General features: G+C 46.0%; 1 protein-coding gene and 1 pseudogene across 1 annotated transcript in view; both read left to right on the top strand.

The window, feature by feature from the left end:
• Positions 1 to 25,281, top strand: part of PP5.2 (protein phosphatase 5.2) — a 108,801-nt gene that overhangs the window by 17,620 nt on the left and 65,900 nt on the right. Inside the window, exons 3-4 of the mRNA XM_087377037.1 lie at positions 2,733 to 2,902; positions 3,062 to 3,133. Coding sequence (XP_087233163.1) covers positions 2,733 to 2,902; positions 3,062 to 3,133 — 242 coding nt within the window. The remainder of the gene's footprint in view (positions 1 to 2,732; positions 2,903 to 3,061; positions 3,134 to 25,281) is intronic.
• On the top strand, positions 9,747 to 15,580 carry LOC147900264 (uncharacterized; annotated as a pseudogene).

Here is a 25,281-nt window from a genome sequence, read left to right as displayed (position 1 = left end):
CTGATGTATAAGCAGGTCTCTTTTGTCCCATAGACCTTTTTAGGTCTCCAGTGGACATTAATAAACTTTCTTTCTTTCTTTCTTTCTTTCATGCTTGAGCTTGGTACTTTGAGTCCAAGCTGAAGAATAAATCACTCATACTTTGTTGTGTTTGCCATTTGCATGGACTATTTTGGAGAGGCCCGGTTGGCAGGAGGATTCCCAGTGAATGCTTGCAATTCAAGATTGATCTCAGATGCTATGGGTAGTTCATTTATGCTTTCACCCAATGCTTGGGTAATCTAGTAAGCCAGTGGACGCCAGGGGCAGTATGGGGAAGTTGTTCATTCCCGTGTGGGATTGTCTGAGAACAAATCCCAAGCCACATGCTGGTGTATGGTCAGATATGGATGCTCATTGCCATTAGGGTGTGAGAGCTGAGTGCCTAGGGCTAATGTGTTGTGATACTGATGCCTGCGGAGTGTGGGAAGAGCACTGAATGCGAGTGGGTTTGAATTCATTGTATATCCTATTTGCTGGCTTTGGCAAGTGACATGTTCCGTGTGGGAATATGTTTTTGGTTTCTCTAGGAGATGGGTCACTTGTAGGCAGTGGTTGCTAGGCAGACGGCACATCTTCGGTGTAGCCTCGTTGCTGAGTAGGTAGGGGTCGGAAATCCATGCTTGGAATGGGAAGTATTCCTGGAACCCTGAGGGATGGTACAGGTGTGACTGCCATAGTGTTTACTGTGTTGTGATGCCAGTTCTCTTATGGGAAACAAGTTGATGTATTAGGATATGTGCGACCCATAGGGTGAGAGACTAGTGGTCATGGCAGTCCTGTACAAAGGAGAAAGCTTATGTACGCTTTCTTTTTCTGCTTTGAGCAGATAATTGGCTATTTGGGCACTAGTGACAGCTATGGGGAACTGTGTGGCTAAGTGTGGTCACTAGTGACAGTTTCGAGCTGTGTGCAAGCTTCCTGGACTAGGGATCGAGATCTACTGCCAGGAGTGGTGAGAGCAGTGTAACAGTAAAGGCTATGCAGGGTAGGCTATGCAGGGTATGTGGATGCCCAACGGTTGTGGAATGCCCCATTTGTAAGGAGTGTATCCTTTATGTAGCCTGGATTTCAGGGCCTCTCACTTAATTAAAGAAATACCGAAAGGGGTGCCAAGGTTTGGGGCCTTTTCTTGTATGGTATGTTGGTTTATCTTTGTTCCCTTGTGTTTGCACATTAGTTGTGCTGTTCTTTCTTCTTTACATTTTTTTTGGGGGGTGTGCTGGACATTTAACCTAATTTAATTCTCTCTCTCTCTCTCTCTCTATATATATATATATATATACTCCCCCAAAGACTCTCAGTCTCTAACTGATGTTGATGATTTTGGTGTGTGTTTTTGTCCCATAGACCCACGAGGTCTCCTGTTGACGTTAATTCTCTCTCATTCTCTCTCTCTCTCTCTCGCACGCGCACACACTTGCTTTCTCTCTCTTCTCATTTCTTCTTCTAATTTTCTGCTTTATTTCTTCCTTTCTGCTGTCAAAGCTTTTGTTGTTTGGTTGCGATTTTAAGCTTAGTAAGCACTGGGTTCACTTAAGAGATTCCGGAATCTTTCGAAACCCAGATGGCAGCTTATGCTTTGGTACTGATGAGAACATAAGCGTAGCTTTGCTTACCAAGTTATTTTTCTTTTTACTTTTTCTCATTTACTCTTAATTTTGTCTAAAGTCGCTTACTAACTCCCTTCTTTCCTTTGTTTTTTTTCTTGTTAATTTGTAAATTGGATATTTGTTGATGCCCTAGTTGGTGAGCAGAAAATTTGCAGAAACAGAACAAAACATAAGTAACCAGACTCAATTTGACACAGATAGGACCTCTTTTGCCAATTCGCATGTGCCTATCAGGGTCCTAGACTACCTTTCAAGAAAACTTGGCCCTCTCCCAATAAAATGAGCACAAAATTTGCAGAAACAGAACAAAACACAACAAACCACACCCAGCTTGACACAGATGGTCCTCCCTTGCCAAAATTGATGTGCCCTTCAGGGTCAAGAAAACTTGACCCTTTTCTGATAGTCCACTGGCCTCCTGGGAATGTAACTGACCGCAACCTTTGAGTTGGAGCAGCTGTCTCTCCAGGTGCATCAGCAAGTCTCTGCATTCACTTAAGTCTCTGGATTTGCTGACACACATGAAGGGGGAATATTTTCTGACCAATTTCTTTAGATGTTGTGTGAAGGTGTACTTGTTGAACCTTGCTGTACGCATTTGAACATACACTCATCTATGTTAATTTCACGAGTGTATAATATTCTCGCATGCACATTTGTTACTTATACAAATATATTCTTTAGAGCGTGTGTCTCTGTCTGTCGGTCGGTCGGTCGGTCAGTCAGTCTCTCTCTCTCTCTCTCTATCTGAGAGAGAGAGAGAGAGAGAGAGAGAGAGAGAGAGAGAATCCAGATATGATCTATGTTATTGCTTGGAATGCTGTGGTTTTATTGGAGCATCATTTGTAGAATGTTATCGTTGCCTTGCATAGGAGCTGCATTTGAATTGCTGAATAAGTGTCGGTTGTATATTTTGTTAATGTATCGTCAGGGCCCTTTGCATGATTTCAATTTGTCACCAACCATTATTCTCTCTCTCTCTCTCTCTCTCTCTCTATACATACAGGCATACATACATACATACATATGAAGAAGGGATGGTCATGTGTTCCATTAATACCGTTGTGGCCTTCTTTTCAGCTCACAAATTCTCAAAGGCGGTCGACCTGTACACTCAAGCTATCGCGTTGAACAATCATAATGCAGTTTACTGGGCAAATCGTGCATTTGCACATACAAAGCTTGAGGAATATGGCAGTGCAATTGCAGATGCCACTAGAGCTATTGAGATTGATTCAAAGTATGTCAAGGTATATTAGTTCCATCATAGATTAAGGCTTCCCCATAACCCCTTTTGTTTAGGGTATGTGGTAAATTTGTATTTACTTAATGAAATTTTATGGGGCTCCATTGATTGCATGCTGATTTTATCACAGGATTTTGTCATCATATTATTTTTCTTGATATAGGGGTATTACCGAAGAGGAGCGGCTTTTCTAGCAATGGGAAAATTCAAGGACGCACTAAAGGATTTCAAACAGGTGTGCCAAAGTAGTTGTAGCAAGTTCTATTTCTTAGAACGAGTAGGTGTAGGTGCGCTCAAATTATTATTTTTCTTTAAAATCATGAAGCGATGTAATTGTACTGTACTGCATGCAAGTCTTTGATGGACTGTGCAACACATGCATATAGATCAGAGGTCACGTGACCAAAGGGGAAAAGTAGAGGCTTCTAGTAGGTGTAGGTCCTATTTAGGCATAAATCTAAAAAAGGAAAGCACATGCTCCCTTCCATCCAGATATGCAGCCCAAACAGGAAGGTGCATGCAGCCTCAGCTTCAGCCCATAGCACGATCCTTGAAGAGACCTGCAAGGTGTTGCATCTAGAACTCTCCTTTCACAAACAAATCCCAACGAAGCCCAAGTGTATTCAGCCCCACCAGAGCAGGAAACCACTGGCCAACAACGTCTACTGCTGTTTGCCAGAACCTGCCAAAGGCTTCTGCTTCCCACAAACAGAAGAAGCAAGTACTTGCGCTGTTAACCCACAGAGCCATGTGCTGTGCTTAAATATGAGTGCTGTCCACCGCACAAACAGTTCCTTCTGTGACAAACCTAAACCCTGTTTGTACCAAATCAAAAGCAACAATCCACAACGTTTCTACCAGATCCAAAGCAGCAGTACACAGGCAGTTGCCACATTAGATAGCAAAGGATGCTCAGCAAACGAAAAATGTCGTTTACAGTAAACCTATCTTATAGTCTTCATATTGAGAATGAGAAAGACAAACGAAATCAAAGTTTGTATCTGTCTACCCTTAACTAGTGAATAATTTCTCTAACAAAGCAAACAAAAAGCATGGCCTGACAATCCATGAAAGCTAGTCATGATTACATAGGCTAGAAGGAGCAAGCATGAGTTCATTCCTGGTGGGGAAATGGATGATAGGGATGAGCAGAAAGGCAAGAAGCCTAAACCATATGTAGGATTAATGCGTGTCACGAGGACGTGAAAAGTGATGTAAAGTATCTTTGTAACTCAACCTACGCTTAACCCAAGGTTAACCATGGTTAAGTGTTGTAATGGTTTGGCCATGAGGGACTGGCTAGAGGAAGTGCACACTTCCTAGAAGTTCCTAAGGGCAAAGTCTAGGTGCACCACTAGGTCCTAGGGGCAAGGCAAAGGCTTTAAAAGAGGTCTAAAAGTTGTCCTTGGTATGGGGGTTAGGACTTTAATGAAGGGGAAAATGGCAAGGAGGAGATGCCATTTGTCATGCATGTGTATGCATGCCCTTCCCCCACCTTCCATCTCTCTCCCCTCACTCTCCCAGAGGTGTTGGACGTTTTCAGTTGTTCTTGTGCAGTTTTTGAGCTGTTTGAGCTGTTTCAAGGCTGTTTACAGCCGTTTTAAGCCGTTTTAACTCTGTTTTGACTGTCCCAAGGCTAGTATGCACTTCTAGGAAGTGCCAGAAGTCATTTCTGAACTTTTTGAAAATTTTCGTACGGACTTTACGGACGTCTGTATGGACGTGTTCAATTGCCTCCAGCAGGTGCCCGGGACTGTCTTTTGTTGTGGTGGACCTTTGTGCACATGTTTTTGGTTGCGTGGTGGCTTCTGGAGCTGTTTTGGACCAGTGCAGGCTGCAGGAGGAACTTTCCCTGTTGCTTTTGGCACCTTCTCTTAGGAGGACTCAGGCACAGATCCCGAGGCAATCATTTCGAGGCAGATCTGTGAACCATCTTTCCTCTACAGCTCTTTCTTGTTCACCCTCCGCTCTCTACCTTCATTTCTCTCTTCTCCTGATTGCTGGAAGACACCTGCACCTTGCGGGGAGCCTGGACAGAGGATAGGTGCGAGGAAGGAGCTCGCCCCTCTGCCATAGACAGCGGGAGTTGGTTCTAGTTTCGGTTTTTCCTTGTTCTTTCTTGCTTTGCAGCTTTTTGCAGTGCATGCGTGTTGTGTGCAGTCCTTTCAGGACTCCAACAGGTTCTAGGAAGCACCCAAAGGCAAGAGTGATCCTGTGGAAGGCCTAAGGACAGTGTGGATGCATGTGATAGCCTCGAGACTGCCTTGAGCTCAGTTTGCCAGTGGTTTGGATGCGTGAATGCCTCTAAGTTGTGTCAGATCAGAAGTGAATGCCTGAGTATGCCTTGCCAGTGGGAATTCTAGTGGTGCACTGGGATTAGATGCCTTGAAGACAAGTAGAGGATTTGCAGAGAGGACCAGTGCAGGGTTGAACCCTTGTTGTAAAGCATTTCCATTTAGAAGCAATAAATAAATATCGTGAGGGGTGCCAAGGCATTTGGGGCCAGTGGGTGCACTGTGTACTGTTTTCATTGAGCAGGGGCATTCTAGCCTCACCTTTGTTGTTGTTGAAGCTTGTTTCTAAGTTGTGCTAAGTGATTTAAGTGACTGAAGCTTGCATTGTGGCTATTTATGAAGTTTATGACTGAGTAGAAGAGGATCACTGCCCTTTTGCTTATCGAAGGCCGGTTTCAGTGGTTCCATTGTCGGGACCGTCACCATCTTCCTACAGAGGTGGGCCCTGGTAGTGTTGGGTAAAGGACACCTTCAGTGCAATTGTTGCTATAGCCATCAATCTTAGCAAGCATGTCACACCGTGAGAGGTCATTGACCACTTCAGAGCAGGAGGGGTAGGACGAAGACAAAGCATCAGAGAGCTTTGAAGAGGAGCACAGTACTTGCGGGGGTGATGACCAGCAGGACAGTGGGGCTCATCCAGTCTCTCTTGAGCATGCCACGGAGGACCCACAGGATGAGGTAGATGAGGTAGAGGAGCTTGATCCCAATGCACTTTTTCAGCTACGAATGCAAAGTGTAGTGGGAGCCCTGTTGTAGTTGCAACATGCTATCACGGAGATTATGCAAGCTCCTCCCCCTATGGTTGCTACCCCTGGAAGCAAAAAGTCATCTCAGAAGAAACATAAGAAGCATAAGAAGACCCCTAGGCATGTTTCTTTCGGTGGACAGCCGTCAGAGATGCCCTCGATCACCCCTGTAGCGGGTAATGCCAATAACTTTCATTCAGTCAATTAGGGACAGCAAGCCCTTCCTCAGCCCACGATGCATCCAGGATGTTTTGGAAGGGGATCAGTTTTTCAGGCGATCGTGGCTCTATCCGCAGAGGCACCTGGAATGCCAGGTAGCTTTATGGGCAGCATGCAGCCGGGAATGCAGAATTTCCAGCAACCTATGATGGGTGGAATGCCCCTTGCAAATGCCAATATGATGTACTCAAACATTGGGATGCAGCCTGGAATGCAGACAGGAATGCCTGGGACAATGGGCAATACTTGGAATATGCCACAGATGCAGGGAGTGGGACCTGGAATGCCAAACTCCACCATGGGTACGGTTGGAATGGCTCAAAATGCGGGAGCAGTGATGCTGGAAGACACCTGCACCTTCATTTCTCTCTTCTCCTGATTGCTGGAAGACACCTGCACCTTGCGGGGAGCCTGGACAGAGGATAGGTGCGAGGAAGGAGCTCGCCCCTCTGCCACAGACAGCGGGAGTTGGTTCTAGTTTCGGTTTTTCCTTGTTCTTTCTTGCTTTGCAGCTTTTTGCAGTGCATGCGTGTTGTGTGCAGTCCTTTCAGGACTCCAACAGGTTCTAGGAAGCACCCAAAGGCAAGAGTGATCCTGTGGAAGGCCTAAGGACAGTGTGGATGCATGTGATAGCCTCGAGACTGCCTTGAGCTCAGTTTGCCAGTGGTTTGGATGCGTGAATGCCTCTAAGTTGTGTCAGATCAGAAGTGAATGCCTGAGTATGCCTTGCCAGTGGGAATTCTAGTGGTGCACTGGGATTAGATGCCTTGAAGACAAGTAGAGGATTTGCAGAGAGGAACAGTGCAGGGTTGAACCCTTGTTGTAAAGCATTTCCATTTAGAAGCAATAAATAAATATCGTGAGGGGTGCCAAGGCATTTGGGGCCAGTGGGTGCACTGTGTACTGTTTTCATTGAGCAGGGGCATTCTAGCCTCACCTTTGTTGTTGTTGAAGCTTGTTTCTAAGTTGTGCTAAGTGATTTAAGTGACTGAAGCTTGCATTGTGGCTATTTATGAAGTTTATGACTGAGTAGAAGAGGATCACTGCCCTTTTGCTTATCGAAGGCCGGTTTCAGTGGTTCCATTGTCGGGACCGTCACCATCTTCCTACAGAGGTGGGCCCTGGTAGTGTTGGGTAAAGGACACCTTCAGTGCAATTGTTGCTATAGCCATCAATCTTAGCAAGCATGTCACACCGTGAGAGGTCATTGACCACTTCAGAGCAGGAGGGGTAGGACGAAGACAAAGCATCAGAGAGCTTTGAAGAGGAGCACAGTACTTGCGGGGGTGATGACCAGTAGGACAGTGGGGCTCATCCAGTCTCTCTTGAGCATGCCACGGAGGACCCACAGGATGAGGTAGATGAGGTAGAGGAGCTTGATCCCAATGCACTTTTTCAGCTACGAATGCAAAGTGTAGTGGGAGCCCTGTTGTAGTTGCAACATGCTATCACGGAGATTATGCAAGCTCCTCCCCCTATGGTTGCTACCCCTGGAAGCAAAAAGTCATCTCAGAAGAAACATAAGAAGCATAAGAAGACCCCTAGGCATGTTTCTTTCGGTGGACAGCCGTCAGAGATGCCCTCGATCACCCCTGTAGCGGGTAATGCCAATAACTTTCATTCAGTCAATTAGGGACAGCAAGCCCTTCCTCAGCCCACGATGCATCCAGGATGTTTTGGAAGGGGATCAGTTTTTCAGGCGATCGTGGCTCTATCCGCAGAGGCACCTGGAATGCCAGGTAGCTTTATGGGCAGCATGCAGCCGGGAATGCAGAATTTCCAGCAACCTATGATGGGTGGAATGCCCCTTGCAAATGCCAATATGATGTACTCAAACATTGGGATGCAGCCTGGAATGCAGACAGGAATGCCTGGGACAATGGGCAATACTTGGAATATGCCACAGATGCAGGGAGTGGGACCTGGAATGCCAAACTCCACCATGGGTACGGTTGGAATGGCTCAAAATGCGGGAGCAGTGATGCTGGAAGACACCTGCACCTTCATTTCTCTCTTCTCCTGATTGCTGGAAGACACCTGCACCTTGCGGGGAGCCTGGACAGAGGATAGGTGCGAGGAAGGAGCTCGCCCCTCTGCCACAGACAGCGGGAGTTGGTTCTAGTTTCGGTTTTTCCTTGTTCTTTCTTGCTTTGCAGCTTTTTGCAGTGCATGCGTGTTGTGTGCAGTCCTTTCAGGACTCCAACAGGTTCTAGGAAGCACCCAAAGGCAAGAGTGATCCTGTGGAAGGCCTAAGGACAGTGTGGATGCATGTGATAGCCTCGAGACTGCCTTGAGCTCAGTTTGCCAGTGGTTTGGATGCGTGAATGCCTCTAAGTTGTGTCAGATCAGAAGTGAATGCCTGAGTATGCCTTGCCAGTGGGAATTCTAGTGGTGCACTGGGATTAGATGCCTTGAAGACAAGTAGAGGATTTGCAGAGAGGAATAGTGCAGGGTTGAACCCTTGTTGTAAAGCATTTCCATTTAGAAGCAATAAATAAATATCGTGAGGGGTGCCAAGGCATTTGGGGCCAGTGGGTGCACTGTGTACTGTTTTCATTGAGCAGGGGCATTCTAGCCTCACCTTTGTTGTTGTTGAAGCTTGTTTCTAAGTTGTGCTAAGTGATTTAAGTGACTGAAGCTTGCATTGTGGCTATTTATGAAGTTTATGACTGAGTAGAAGAGGATCACTGCCCTTTTGCTTATCGAAGGCCGGTTTCAGTGGTTCCATTGTCGGGACCGTCACCATCTTCCTACAGAGGTGGGCCCTGGTAGTGTTGGGTAAAGGACACCTTCAGTGCAATTGTTGCTATAGCCATCAATCTTAGCAAGCATGTCACACCGTGAGAGGTCATTGACCACTTCAGAGCAGGAGGGGTAGGACGAAGACAAAGCATCAGAGAGCTTTGAAGAGGAGCACAGTACTTGCGGGGGTGATGACCAGTAGGACAGTGGGGCTCATCCAGTCTCTCTTGAGCATGCCACGGAGGACCCACAGGATGAGGTAGATGAGGTAGAGGAGCTTGATCCCAATGCACTTTTTCAGCTACGAATGCAAAGTGTAGTGGGAGCCCTGTTGTAGTTGCAACATGCTATCACGGAGATTATGCAAGCTCCTCCCCCTATGGTTGCTACCCCTGGAAGCAAAAAGTCATCTCAGAAGAAACATAAGAAGCATAAGAAGACCCCTAGGCATGTTTCTTTCGGTGGACAGCCGTCAGAGATGCCCTCGATCACCCCTGTAGCGGGTAATGCCAATAACTTTCATTCAGTCAATTAGGGACAGCAAGCCCTTCCTCAGCCCACGATGCATCCAGGATGTTTTGGAAGGGGATCAGTTTTTCAGGCGATCGTGGCTCTATCCGCAGAGGCACCTGGAATGCCAGGTAGCTTTATGGGCAGCATGCAGCCGGGAATGCAGAATTTCCAGCAACCTATGATGGGTGGAATGCCCCTTGCAAATGCCAATATGATGTACTCAAACATTGGGATGCAGCCTGGAATGCAGACAGGAATGCCTGGGACAATGGGCAATACTTGGAATATGCCACAGATGCAGGGAGTGGGACCTGGAATGCCAAACTCCACCATGGGTACGGTTGGAATGGCTCAAAATGCGGGAGCAGTGATGCCCCCACTGTTTTTACAGGCCCCTGTTTATGACAATCTCACCCCTAAAGGCAAATTGAAAGATTACAAGGAGGGAGGGGCAACTGTCAAGTTTGAGACTTTCAATGGGATGCAGGACAGATTGAAGGCTTTGACATTCGTGCAACAGTTTGATGCTGCCTACTCAGGTGGACACTTCACAGAATCCTCCAAAGTCCAAAAGGCAACCACCTTTTTGAAGGGCAATGCACTCCAATGGTGGACCAACCTCCTCTTGCAAGGCAGAGCACCTACCACTTGGGTCAAATTCAAGTAGGTCTTCTCAGCAGCATGGCTCACTACCACTTTTGAGGTGGATATCATGACCGCCTGGTATAGGTTGGATGCTGCAAATTGCAGAAATTTGGAGGACTACAATAAGAAGTTTTGGGAAGCCCTACTGCCAGTGAATTCTTACAGACATGTACCGCTGTCCGAGCAAATTGAAAGATATTACTGCGGTTTGCCAAAGGAGATTGGGGACTATTGCACGAAGACAAGGGTTTCCAATATATCTTAGTTGGTTGAGAATGCCACTACAGCTTATGCACTAATGCAAGGGAAAGTTTTTGGGTTCAAAGGAAGCTCACAGGAGACATCAAGGTCAAAGGGCATCAAGACGGAATCCCCTAAGAAGTTCAAAAAGTTTTCGCAACGAATGAAGGCAAAGTTTGTTGGAGGACAGAGGCGAGTACCGTCCTGCATGTCTGATGAGGAAAAGCAAATTCTCTATGATGCCAACAAGTGTTATATTTGCAAGGAGGAAGGCCACAGGGCTTTTGAATGCCCACATAAGAAGCGGAAGTTCCCTCCTTCTGAGCAGGGTGAGCACAAGGAGGAAAAGAGGACTGATCAGAAGAATAAAAAGCCCAAGCTCACTGCTGGTCTTTTGCCAGACTTGATTGGGGCTGTTCAGAATACATATGCTACAGAGTTATGCCGGGCATGGGGCAAGATAAGAGACCAGACAGCTCTGATGTTTTTCGATCCGGGAGCCAAGCCCAATTTCATCTCTCCAAAGCTGGCTGGAAAGTTAGGAATAAGGGCAGAAGAGATGGGTCCTTTGTGTGATGCAGATATGGCTTGTCCGGGACTCAGCCAGTCAGCTACTCCGGTGATAGGCAAGCTGCAGATGCATATTTAGAGCTACGTGGACACAGAAGAGTTCTATATTATGCCGTTGAATGGTTGTGATGTGTTGCTAGGGATACCTTGGCACTTTTGTGTTGGGGCTGTTTTGGATACAAAGAATAAAACAATCACAATCACTCACCGTGGCAAGACCCACGTTTAGGATGCTAAATTGAAGGGAGAATCCATCCCTGTTGTATCTGCTTCTGCCATTGGCAACGTAATGAAAAAGCATCTTTCAGCGTACTTAGTGTTTGCATCTGAAAAGAAGTCAGTAGAAGAAGAGTCTGCAGACAGATTTTCTTTTTCAGTTTAGGGACTGTTTTTCTGACTGACTTCCACAAGAGTTGCCCTTTGAAAGGCCGGAAGACCACACGATAGATATAATCCCTGGTAGCAGTCCTCCTAACCGACCTCCTTACAGGGTCAGTGCAGCCCAGCAAGAGGAAATTTTGAACCAGGTCAAGGACCTGCTGGAGAAGGGGCTGATTCAGCCCAGCTCTTCACCTTACTGCTCACCCGTGCTCTTGGTCCAGAAGAAGGATGGATCCTGGCGGATGTGCATTGACTATAGAGCCTCAATAAGATTACCATTAAGAACGAATTCCCTATACCTCGGATAGATGATATTTTGGATAGGTTACAGGGGTCTGGAATGTTCAGCCGCATTGATCTGAAGAGTGGTTATCACCAGATCAGAATTCAGCCAGAGGATGTTCACAAAACAGCATTTCGTACCACATTTGGTATGTATGAGTTTCTTGTCATGCCATTTGGGTTAACTAATGCACCTGCCACCTTCAACAGAATGATGGACATGATTTTTAGAGAGCACCAAACCTTTGTTGGCACTTTCTTTGATGATATCATCGTGTTCTCTCAGGATGAGGCTGAACATAGGAAGCACCTGGCAATTGTTCTCAAGGACCTACGGAAGCATAAGCTGCTTGTCAATGCCAAGAAAAGTGAATTCTTCATGCACGAGATCCATTTTCTCGGGCACATTGTTTCCAAGGATGGAGTTAGGATGGACCTTGCCAAGGTAGAGGCCATCAGGAATTGGCCACACCTGAAGAACATCCATGAAGTACGTAGCTTTCTGGGCTTGTGCTCGTACTACAGGAGGTTCATTCGGTATTTTGCAGAGATTGCATCTCCTTTACATGCCTTACAGAAGAAAGGGGCCACTTTCAGATGGGGTCCCAAAGAAATTGCAGCTTTTGACCTACTGAAGGAGCGACTCTGCTCACATCCTGTGATTATTTTGCCAGATCTTCGCAAACCCTTCGTTGTCCAAGCAGATGCATGTGGGAACATCGTAGGAGGGGTACTTATGCAGGATGGAAGAGTCGTGGCATACGAGAGTAGAGTGCTCCAGGATGCTGAAATGAATTTTGGCATCTATGAGAAAGAGATGTTGGCTGTCATACATGCTCTTTCGACCTAGAAGCATTATCTTTTGGGTGCTAATTTTCATGTTCAGACCGATCATCAATCACTGCGGTACTTTCTCACTTAGAGAAAGTTGTCTGAGAAGCATATGAGGCGGGCAAATTTTCTTTCTATGTTTCATTTTCAGATTGTGCATGTGCCTGGGAAGAAGAATGTTGTTGCAGATGCACTGTCATGCAAGCCCACTCCAGATGCAGTGTCTGTTAAGCCACAAGTTTCAGGAGTGACCATTGCATATCATGATGAGCTTGATGCCATGAAGGATCAATATGCCAATGATGCTGATTTTTCCGGATTTATGATCAGTTGGTTGATGGACAGAGGCATGAGCACTATACTCTCAAAGATGGATTTCTGATGATGCATGGCAGATTGTGTCACGAAACAGTTGAGGCCCAAAGTGTTGACAGAGAGTCATGCTCCACCCTATGCAAGACACAGAGGCATTGATGCCACCATCAAAGCTGTGGAGCACTATTTCTTTTGGCCATCATTGAGGAAAGATGTCGAGGCATATGTGAGGACATGCATCACCTGCCAAAAGGTGAAATATGACAGGCAGAAGCCGGCTGGATTGCTACAGCCTCTACCTATTCCCGATCGACCTTGGCAGAGCATTGCCATGGATTTTATCTTTGATCTTCCTCGTACACCATCTGGACATGATGGGATATGGACCATTATTTGCAGATTCAGCAAGCAGGCCCACTTCATTCCCGTCAAAAAGAAAATTACAGCAGACCAGATGGCGAGAATCTTTATGTCTCATGTGTTTAAACATCACGGGATGCCTCAATCAATTGTCAGTGATAGAGACCCGCGGATGACAAGTCTTTTTTGGAGAGGTATCTTTGAGAATATGGGTACCACGCTGAATTTCTCATCCTCTTTCCATCCTGAATCTGATGGGCAGTCCAAAGAAGCCAATTCCATTGCCCTTGATCTTCTCAAATGCTATGTTTTGGATCAGCAATCAAAATGGGAGCAATTTTTGCCACTTGTTGAGTTCGCGTACAACAACACTGTACAACAACACTGTACACTCATCCACGGGGAAAGCCCCCTTTGAAATTGTGGCAGGAGAACGGAAGGTACCTCCCATATACGAAAGAGAAGATTTTTGAAGCGGACAGATTTGTGGAAAGTTTGGATGTTGCTTACCAGAAGGTCAAAACAGCCCTCCAGAAAAGCCAAGAGAAGCACAAACGGGCAGCCGATAAGCATCGCCGCGAGTTGCTCTTGAAAGAGGGTGATTGGGTGCTGCTTCGTTTTCAAAAAGCACGACTCAGGAAGATGAACGGCAAGACGAAAGTGTACACAAAGCTGAAGATGTGGTATTATGGTCCTTTTTAGATTTTTGAACGCATTAATGATGTAGCTTACAGGCTGAAGCTACCTGCCACTTGGACCGTACACAATGCCTTTCATGTGAGTTTATTGAAGCCTTTCTAGGGTGATGTGCCTGTTGACCTGCTGCATGAGGATCAGCCCGAGGTGGAAGAGTTGGATGAAATCTTGGTTCGGGAACAGATTTTGGCACATATGGAAAGAAAAGTGAAAGGTAGAGTTTCCCGTCGCTACCTGGTGGAGTTCAGGAATTATCCTGCCCTGGCTGCGAGGTGGATGGAGGAGGGTGACCTGGCAGGCTCACCTCAGATTTTGTAGCTCTACCTCGACGCGTTTCAGCTTGTGCCAACTACGGTACAGGCTCCTACAAGTTCAGCAGAGCAGAGATCTGGAGCATTGCCTGGTGCTCAAGAGGAGGGTAGCACCTCCCCTTTCTTGATTCAGACTGCTCATATATCTGGATATCGCTTGGTAGCGTCTCACCCGAGCTGTTGCTTGTTGACAATATTTCTGCCGTGAGGTCTCCATGATGGGTGTTCGCGACACTCGACATAGAGGATGCATTGATGTATGGATGGACTCTCGAGCTCTCCTAGCCCATATTATCATTGCAGGTTGTATCTTACAGATGATGTATATTCTAGTATGGGCTATTTCTACCTATTTATACTTTTTCAGCAGCAACCTAGATAGTTTGCTGTCTGTTTTCAGCCGTTTTAACTCTGTTTTGATTGTTCCAAGGCTAGTACACACTTCTAGGAAGTGCCAGAAGTCATTTCTGAACTTTTTGAAAATTTTCGTACGGACTGTACGGACGTTTGTACGACTGTACGGAATCCGACACAGGGAGACGCTTCTGCGACAGATCTGAGAGCAGCAAGGGATGATTAGACCACTACGGAACATAGAGGGTGATCGGGCATAGCGACACATCACAGACTTCTATACATTTGAGTCAGCCCCCGGATACAATGGAGTGGATGAGGAGGAGCTAGCCGATATAAGAGTAGTTTGGATGATCGGCTAGTTGATAGAGTACCACCGAGAGAGGGGCGCAGAGACCACATGCGCGATAGAGAGCTTCCAGAGTACACTCTATTGAGGTCCGACCTATTACAGCTTTCCTTAGGGGAGACCGACAGAGACGAGGAGTCACTCTAGACATAGCCCAGAGAGTCCAGACAGTGAGGAGACCACGTCCCGCACTGCAGCGCGAGACAGCTCGACAGACAGATACGAGACATCTTCGCAGCCCACTAGAGAGCCAGCACTATGCCAGGCTTCGGTTTCGTCCCAACACCTAGATAGATTGATTGATTTGGCCCACTATGCAGTTGTAGTTGACTTTTTCTATGATTATGATTTTGTTAGCATAGATTTGTACTCAGCAAGGGTCCTAGCGTACCCTTTGGTTCAGCCCACTGAGGCTTGCATGAGTTCGCTTATTGTGTACTTTGTACTTGGAATCGGTGGGGAGGAGTTGGGGCCTGCGAACGAGGTAGGCTATTTAGCACGTTGGTCACCCCTATCATTGGAAAGCTCCGCTTGCACATTCAGAGCTTTGTGGACAGTGATGAATTTTATATTATGCCTCTTGAGGGCTGTGATGTTTTGCTGGGTATGCCGTGGTGTCACAGAGTTCATGCTTTGGTGGGTACATATAATTGAAAAATTACTTTGGAGCATAGAGGGAAGACACATGTACTTGATGTCGAACTTAAGGGAGAGTCGGTCCCTATTGTATCCTCTTCAGCTATATGCTCAGTAATGAAACATCATATTTCTGCGTGTTTAGTTTTTGCAATGGATACTAAGTCTGACGATCCACAATTTTGTAATCTCTAGCTGGATAAAGAGCGGATATACTCTAATAAATCAGTTCCTGACTCGTCGCTAGGGGAACCTCCACGTGAGACACCTGAGGATCACGGGATTGATATAGTCACTAGTGCCAGGCAGTAGTTCATTGAAATGATGGTTCATGGAGAATGTGCATTGATTAGAAATAGATCTTGGATAGATTGGAGGGATCCGCTATTTTCAGCCACATAGATCTAAAGAGTGGGTATCATCACATACGCATTCGTCTTGAGGAAGTGTCGAAGACAGCTTTTAGGACCAGCTTTAGGTTGTATCAGTTCTTGGTGATGCCATTTGAACCGGATGATGGACAGAATCTTCCGGGAGCACAGATCTTTTGTGGGCACTTTCTTTGATGAGATGATTGTGTACTCAAAAGATAAGGCAGAGCACAAAAAGCATTTGGCAACTGTATTTGCAGAACTCAGCAAACATAGACTGACTATAAATGCAAAGAAGAGTGAATTCTTTATGCCTGAGATTCACTTCAAGGATGGAGTGTGAATGGATCCCACTAAGATTGAAGCAATTCGCAACTGGCCATAGCTGAAAAATTTGCATGAAATACAAAGCTTTTTAGGCTTATGCTTGTTTTACAGGCGGTTCATACACCATTTTATTAAAATCGCTTCACTCCTCTGTGCAATGCACGGAATTTCTCAAGTAATAAAATCTTTTGGGGGAGTCCAGCCCGACGATTTGTCCTGGGCCCTAGTGTGTTGTGTGAGAGAGGGAGAGAGATAATCTGTGTAGGAGTGATAGCGTAGAGATTGAAGAAGAGCTCAGATTTGGTTTCAATTGGTCTCAGAGCATGGCTTCACAACCTTCTGAAGCTGTGACGATCAAGTACTAGTTGCGTGGAAGTTTTCATAGGAGGGACGCTGATATCGTATGCAGGAGATCGACAAACGAGAACTTGGAAGAGTTGAGAGGCTCCATTGACTTGGGCTTTGTGTTTCTATGTGAAGAAAGTAGTGGCTTAAAAAGCACGCTTCCTGCATTGGAGTTATACTACGCTGTCAATCGTAAGTACGTGGACGCCAAAAGCCGCTCTCCGCCTATGATTACTCTGGACTTACGAATCGTTGCATAAGCCTAATCCCACACAGGCCATGGGGCGCTCAAAGGAGATCGATTGCTTGCCTTGTCTTGCCTGCCTAAGATACGAATGGAGGTGTTTGATGACAATCCAAGACAAGCTTGAGCGATACTAATGAATGGGGCGAAATTGCAAAGTATAATGCATCGCGTGTAGGAGCAAAGGAGTGGCAGAACAATTTTTTATGAGACCTTCAGTTTATAAATTGGCGTGCTGGATTGAAATCAGGAGTCACCGCTCTGCTCCGCCGATGTTTTCACGCAAAGGGAGAAGTCTTCACGCGGGCGTAGATTGGTTGGCAATCTTCCCTGTTCATGAAATGTGCACAAAGATGACGTGTAAGTCATCGGCCGACATGGTGTTTAGCTAGGTCAGTAGTGACATAGCAGACACGTGGCACACAGATGACGTGGCGTAGGTCTGCTTTGAGCTCACGTGGCAGTACACATGGCAGTCAGGTGGAAGACCTATAGTTAACCCACGTTGGGTTGGGTAACATGATCATAGTTGGTTAACCTTGGTTAGTTGACTCTGGTTAGGGGAACCAGTACTCAGTTCAACCTTGGTCCAGTTAGCTTGATCTAACTTGACCAGTCTGGTTATGTAACCAGACTGTAACCAGCCAAGCTTCTCAAGTTAGAGCTCAGTCACATACCAACTTATATCAACTCTCAATTGTATTTCTTTCAAAGAAAGAGTTTTGAGTGGAGGTGGGTTTGGGACGTCAAAAGGGAAAAGCAAGAGTTTGGGTGAGTTGAGACCTTGTCTAATCTCACCCAACAAAAGGGTGCAGGATGCATGAGCCTTCATGGCTGTCCAAGGGTGAGCCTGCTGGACAGCCAAGGTACCATGCATAGTTGCCAGAAACAAACGTTTTTGGCCAGGAAACGAGTGCGGTGAAACGGAAGTGGCTTTTATGAATCTAAAACCTGCTTTTCCCCCTAAATCTCCAAATGCCCTTTTTGACGTGATTTCACCACCTGGCCACTATCAACAACTCCAAGTCTTATGCATGTGTTTGAACAGAGATGGATGCCTATTGCCATTGGTGTGTGAGAGCATAACACAACAGGGTTATTGCTTGGGATACCGATGCCTACTGAGAGTGGGAAATGCATTGAATACAAGTGAGATTGAACTCACTATGTATCTTGTTTGCTGGTTTCTCCAATTAATTAAGAGATACCAAAAGAGGCGCCAAGGGTTTGGGGCCAATTTGTGTCCTTGTTCTTAAGCAGAGCACTCTAGCTCCCAATTTGTGTTTGAGTTATTCGCAGAATACTCTACTGTGAAAGCATTAGTTGTCTATTACTGCCCTCTTGTTGGCCTTGAGGCTTTTTCCAGCATCACTCTCCCGTTGTAGATCCTTGCATGGACCATCCTCGAGCTAAAGGTCAAGCAAAACCCGGGCCAAAAAATTCCTAGGTAAGACTATGTAACAAAGGGGATCTAAATAATCTAATTCTAAACAAGATAAACAATCAAAAGCATAAAATTTATTAAAGCTATTTTGCACTTTGATAATTCAAATCTAAACTATGTAAACAAGGAGTTCTATCATGCAAACCTAGGAACAAATGGAATGAAACATGTACATTGCAATCGATAGACTATCTTCGAGTCGTTTAAAGAGATTACAGCTCATTCAAGGAAAGAAGTGATTGTAACATACAACGGTAATCTGATTGTGTAATCATAGCAACCTTCTTTAAACCTTTAGGGAGGAATTAGTGCTATGCACCATATAGAGAGAAAGGATATAAGGGTAGAGAGAGAATAGAGTCAACAATCGATTGGGTCCTTGTACCCATTGAGGACTCCCTCCCCCAATCAGGGGAGAATTTGCTTTATACTTGGAGAACTGACAAATACAAATAACACTCTTGGAGAGAGCGCAGAAACGCACTTCTGAAGAGTACACTGTGCACACGTATTGCAGACCCAAAGTCCCGAGAGGCAACTCCGACCAACACTGAGACCTTGATGCTGTCCACATTGACACTTCTGCAAGGCAAGGAAGAGGCTTGTGCTGTCCACTGGGATGCAGGGTTACTGCGTGAGTGAGAGTTAAAGCTAGGAGTAATGAATTCTAAAGCAAGCTGAGAGATGACTGAAATATAGAGCTGAGAAATGAGCTGTGCAAAACTGTAAAGAAAGCTGTAAAAAGCTGCTGAAACAGTACCCTAACCTTACTCCATTGCTGGTCCGAATCCTCAACTGTGGTGCTGTGTATACACCTTCTGAACAGGCTGAACTGAAGGCCAAAGGCTGAGGCTGATTAGGGCCAACTTCGGAGGTGTTCAGGGCTCACACAAGAGGCTGGAGGGGAGCTGTTTGGAGTGCTGAAGGCTGGGGAGCTGGATGAGAAATGGGGTCTTTATAGGGCTCAAGGGCTGAGCCAACCTGTCCCAAATAGCTGACTTTTTAGTCGGCTGTTTTGGGGCTGGTTGGCTGGTCCCTTGGCCCCATAAAGGCAGCCCTAGGCCCATAAAAGGTGGCCTAGGGAGGGGTGCAAGGTAGCCTATAAAGGCAGCTCTTCCCCTGCCACTCCAGCCTTGAGGGGGCCCAAAAGGGCTCCTATCCTAGGCTGGACCTTAACCTATCTCTAATACTAAGACGGAAACACTACCCTACTGTTCTCTAGTGGGTACTGGTGAACAAGGACTGATCTGTCTAACCTGACCTAAGGCTGAGAGACTGACTTACGTAGCTTGTGCTTGACTGTCCCTAGAAGAAACGACAATATCGTACAATTCATGTATAAAAATTTATTTTTTTATACATAATACAATTATCAATATAGTGCAAAGTGACATATCATGCTATTTAACATTAAGTCAGTCATGAGTCATGACTCTTGATCCTTGAAGCATCATGCATGCTTCTATGATTCTAAATTTCTATGATGATTGATCTATCATCTATAATTTGTATGATTGGACTTATTCTAGTCTTACAAAGGTATATTATTCATGAATGATGCTTCAACGGTCAACATGTGTCATAACAAGTTACAACAATCTGAAATTTAGAAGTTTGAAGTACACAAGTTGAAACTTGAAACTTGAAAGCATCCATAGATGATTAAAAAAAAAGCAGCCAACTGCCACCAAAGTATACTCAGTATTGTAGTCTGTATCATAGAAAAAGAAATAACATAGTCTAGGATGCATGATGCATCTGAAGTGTCCCGACTAGGAGTAGGCTAGCAGTGTTCTAGTGAAGGTACAACACTAGAATCATCTGCATCATCCATCGACTCATGATCATCGTCATCCCTTGCCTCCTCAGATGAGCTTGAGGCATGGGTGTCACTATCTGAAGAAGAATCATCAGCATCAGGATCGGCGGGTGCAGCTGAAGTGCTAGCACCATCTTCAGATGGCTGAGCCTGTGATCGTGTGCAGTGCGTTGGTGGTGACAGCTCCTCATACAACATTGTCATGTGCACGGATTGGTATCCGACGTGTACTGGGTACACAAGACTAGCTCAGGTAGTCTGGGGAGGCTTAGAGCTAGGCAGGCTTGATTCTCGGGTTGAGTGGTAAGGGTACGAACCAGTTAGAGGTCTTCGCTATTTTTGGCGCTTGGGGCCCGAGTCTATATAAGGGCCCCAGAGGTTCAGTTCTCAGGGGGCCGATGGGAGCAAGTTTCGTTCCCAGGTGCTAGGTCTGATCCTGGATTGAGTCGCGGATGCGCGCCTGCATCATAGCGTAGCCCAAGGCCTAGCAGCAGATCCCAGGCTTCACAGCGCCACCTGGTGGTATGGGACACCAGGCTGGTTAGGATCTGGTTGGGAGTTCGTGCCAGTAGCTCAGCTCGTGGCTCAGAGGGGACATCTCCTGATTCGGGATCACATCCCGTAGATGTCATGGTTGGGTGGTGAGCAGCCTGCTCAGTTTCCTCACGTTGGTGTGTTCTTGTGTTTGCTTGCAGATTAGAGGTTTCAAGAGTGCTGGGGATGTGTCAGTTGGTATCAGAGCCAACTCCTGAGGTAGGAACTTCTGTTGGGAGAATTTTGGACAATTTTTTCTCCAGGTATGCCCTAATTTCGAAATTCGTGCTCAAACCCTGCAAGTGCTTGTTTGGTTCATCGGGTTTTGGGAAGTGGTTAAGATTTAGGGAAAGAAGGAAGGAAGAAGAGAGAGAGGGTGAATTCGAGGCTGCTAAGTGGGGTTAGGTGAGAGAGAGTGTGAGGTGTAGCTAGGAGAGAGTGCAGAGGATTGTAGGAGAGGCGTGAGAGGGGCTGCTAGGCAAGCGAAGGGTTGAGGGGAACCCCAGGGGATCTCCCGTGTATGGTCAGGGCTGTGCAGTGATTAGGTGACGCATGTAGGAGAGTGTAGAGGGGTGCGCCATAGGCTGGAGCAGGATTGCGGCCAGGCTGCTGTTCGGGGAGGCTGGATGCTAAAAAAAGCACCAACCCTCCAAGTTTGGGAGGGTGGGCATGCTAAAAAAAAGCATCAACCCTCCAAGTTTGGGAGGGTGGGCTTTTTTAGAAAGCATAGCTTTCTAAAAGCTGTACCTTCTACTTTATAGCCTGGCGAGACCATAGTTCTGCCTCAGCTTATGCTAGTGCGCACGAGAAGACCCCTCCACACCCCTGGCGGATTTCGTCACCTAGGTACGGCTTGCAGCAGACTTCCGTACGGCACAGCGAGCAGCGGGAGTCTCAAGGTTCACTAACTCAAGCTGATCGTCAGCTTTGTACCTCTTTTATCGGCCAGCCTCTCTTCTCTTTCGTCACCTCCTCTCGGGACAGTTTTGTCCTCTGCTCCACTCTCCTTCAAGCTCCGATCCCACCTGTCACTTCTCTAAGTTCACTCCCTTCATCAGATCAGGTTTTCAGATATGGCTGATTCTGTAGACCCTGAGCTTGTGATGGGAGACCAGGATATCAACTACCATGTGGAGGATGACTAGGGTCTCTACGATGATCTGATTACGAAAAAAGCCTTCAATGAATTCACCACTGCTCTTGATGGAAAGTTTGAGCAGGTTAACACAAATCAAATGGGATTGACACAACTACTCCAAGGGATTCAGACTACACTCACACTTTTGACTAGCACTGTTCAGGCGCTCACGCATGTGGATGCCATGGCTTCAGTGTTAGGTCCAGAACATCACTCCAGATCCTTTTCTCGGAGATCAAAAGTCTCGTACCAAGGAGGTTGTTGACACTTGGTTGCACAAGTGGCAAGTACACTTTCAGTTTCACCCTTATCCAGATGACAAGAAAATACAGCTTGCAGCCGGGTTTATGTCAGGAAAGGCTTTATTGTGGTGGAAGGAACTCCAACCCAAGCCTGCAACATGGATAGAATTCGAAGGGGTCTTCAGGAAAGAGTTTCTGAAGGAGGAGGAAGATTACGATATCGTAGGCAAGCTCAAAGCCCTCGATATGTCCAAGCTGAATTTGACTTTTGAGGTTTATCTTCAGAGGTTTCGGGATTTGCAGACCAGAGCTACAAAGATGGATCCAGTGACCTTGTTAGGTTTGTTTGTGGATGGTTTGCCTGACTTCTACAAGTTACAGATCAAGAGCAACAAGTGTACCACGTTGCAAGAGGCCATGAATTACGTGCGTATTTATGATGATACCATGGCCAGTGCAAAGGGAACCACAGTTGCCGACACGGGTGGGAAGAACAAGAGGAAGTTCTTCCAGTCTACCACTGGTACCGGGGAGTCGAAGTCTATAGACACGCCTCCAAGAAACATTTGACTCAGGCGAAGAATGGTTGTGCCCATTTCCTTCGCAACTTGAAGCTAAAGAAAGAGGGACGTTGCTTCATCTACGAGGAGCGGGCCCACACTAGGAATGATTGTCCTAAACGCAAGAACCAAAAGCAAGCGTCGGGACCGAAGCTCCAGGCGGGTTTGGATACCAAAGCTAAGGGAGCTAATCAACTTTCGATGACAGGTATTTCTGTAAATGTCATTACCTGCCCACTTTCTTGTAATTGCACTTTTAATACTTCGTTATTTGGCTCCCATGATCTTTTCTAAGTTTATGGAGAAGTTAGGGAGTTCACATTCTTTTTGACCCGGGCAGCTCTCACAACTTTGTTAATTACAAATTTGTGCAGAAGATGGGGCTGTCCACGATACCTAGCGATCACACCTATGAGGTGCAGCTTCCAACTGGGAAGCAGTTTTGGGATCGCAAGATTGAAACACTTTCTATGTGGATTCAAGAATACACAGCGGCTCTTACGTGCTATGTCATGCACTTGGAGCATGTGGACTTGTTAATTGGAATAGAGTGGTTTAAAACCCATGATATTCGGATTGGATGGAAGTTTGGATAAGGACACCCAATTTTGTATTTAGTGTGATAATATTAAGGACCTATTGTATTTGCGATGCAGCTTCGGAATATATTAAACACTTCTCATTATGATGTCTATCAACGTGTTTTGATTCCACTTTCTTCATCAGTTGTCTCTGTTAATAACAAGATTTAAGTGTGTTTGAACATCGTGAATTGAGAACGTTGTTAGATGATTTCATGGATGTATTCCCTGCTCAACTGTCAGAAGGTTTACCTCCAGACATAGTTACGTTGAAACGCCGAAACGGCGCAACAAAGACCCGAAACGCCGTTTCGGCCGTGCCAGACGCCCCGAAACGCGAAACGGCCCTGAAACTCGAAACACAGTCTGAAACGGCGATCAGAAACGCCGAAACGGCATCTGAAACGCCGTTTCAGACCCGAAACACGCCGTTTCGGGTGCCGTTTTGGGCGTGACCTAAAAAGAGGGCAAAACCAGAAAAAAACGCCACCCGCACCGTCGCATGTTTTCGCCCTTCTGCCTGCTGCTCTCCCCCCCGATTTCTTGCCCACCTGGTTCTCTCCCGAGTCCCGAGTCCCAGCCCTACGAGTGGCTGCTCTTTTGGACACCCGGCTTTGGTCACTGGTGAGCACATTTCCTTTCTCTATGCTTCTCTTGCCTCAAACATCTTGCTGTTTTTTGGCTGCAACCATTGATTCTTGGCTTTTCCCTTTGAAATTTGATCTATTGCAGCTTGTACAAGTGCTCTTTTTGCTCATGGATATGGCTTCACAAAGCGTTGTCCCTCAACAAGAGAAGGAGTTCACCCAATCGGATTATTGGTGGAGCCAAGTTGATTTGGTAGGCAAGTATGACTCCAAGAAAGGAGGAGCTCGCAAGTTTAGATGCAGATGGTGTGGATTGGAGCGAGGAGGGAACTCTGATAGGGTCAAATGTCATCTTCTTGGCATTAAGGATGGGGGATTGGGCTATGCTCCGTAATCTCACCACAAGAGAAAGAAAGGTTGCAAAGAGAGGTTGAAGTATTGCCCACTACAAAAAGGGCAAAGACAATGGCTGCCACTGGTGTAGGAGCTTCTTCAGGTGCTCATGCAGCACGTGTTTAGCAGGCCACTGCATTTCAGAGTCCTCTTCCCTCTGCTACTACGGCTTCTTCTTCTGCGAGTGCACATGGAGCTCCTGCTAATATTCCTGCTACATCTCGGTCTACTTCACATAGGTAGGGCAGTCTTTACACATCATGGCATCCGCAAAGGAAGGCACAAGTAGATGCAGCTGTGGCCCGATTTTTTTACTCCAATGGGATTAGCTTCAATGTTGCTAGATCACCCTACTTCAAAGAGATGGTGTCAGAAATCAAAACATTTGGATCCACATATACCCCTCCCACATTTGATGCTTTGAGGGGCAAGCTTCTAGAGGATGAGGTGGTGGCAGTTAAGCAAGCTATTGAACCTGTGAAAGAGAAATGGGTAAAGTATGGGGTAAGTTTGGTTGCAGGTGGATGGAGTGATGGGCGAAGTCACTCACTAGAGGATATCCTTGCATATTGTAGGGGATTTGCACTCTACATACACTCCATAGAGTGTGGAGTGCAACAAAAAACAGCCCCTGTATTGATGCAAATGTGGGCAGATGCAGTGGAATATGTGGGGCCGTCTAATTTTTTGCAACTTTTTCCAGATGATGCCCACTCACCTGATGATGATGATTTATTAGTAGAGGAGAATGATGATGATGAGGAGGAGGAGGCAGAGTTTGAGTCTCAGGATGAGGATGAGGATGAGCTTATTATTTGATCATATATGATATCATCGTCGGGTTTCAGCTTTCTTTTTGTTACTATGACATTTGGGCTTTGAAAGCTGAATTACAATTTATGAATCATGATTGGTCTCTTAAATATCATGAATCATGAATCATTTTTCCATTTTGTAACTTGTTATAGGATTTATAAATTACCCCACCTTGCGTAATTGAAATTTGCATTGTGTGATTGGTAACTGGTTGAACAATGAAACTTGAATCTCCAAAGTTCAAAGTTACAATCAATATTAATGGTATCAGGTAGAGCTATAGCTTATTGTGCACTTTTTTTGAAGGTAGAGCACTCTAAATGTGTGTATGCATTACTCTAAACCCCCTTGATGATGTGGCGTTTCCTCGTTTCACCCCCTCTCAAAAATCCTGAAACGTTTTCGTTTCCCATTTTCGTTTTCGTTTTCGTTTCCCCGTTTCCGTAACTCTGCCTCCAGAACGGGCAGTAGATCATCGCATAGACTTAGTACCTG

This window comes from Dipteris shenzhenensis, chromosome 7 (assembly GCF_047967505.1).
Source record: "Dipteris shenzhenensis isolate YYH24624 ecotype China chromosome 7, Dip_SZ_1.0, whole genome shotgun sequence".
NCBI lineage: Eukaryota > Viridiplantae > Streptophyta > Polypodiopsida > Gleicheniales > Dipteridaceae > Dipteris > Dipteris shenzhenensis.
Note: the sequence above shows the minus strand (reverse complement) of the source record. Positions and strands in the feature narration are given on the sequence as shown.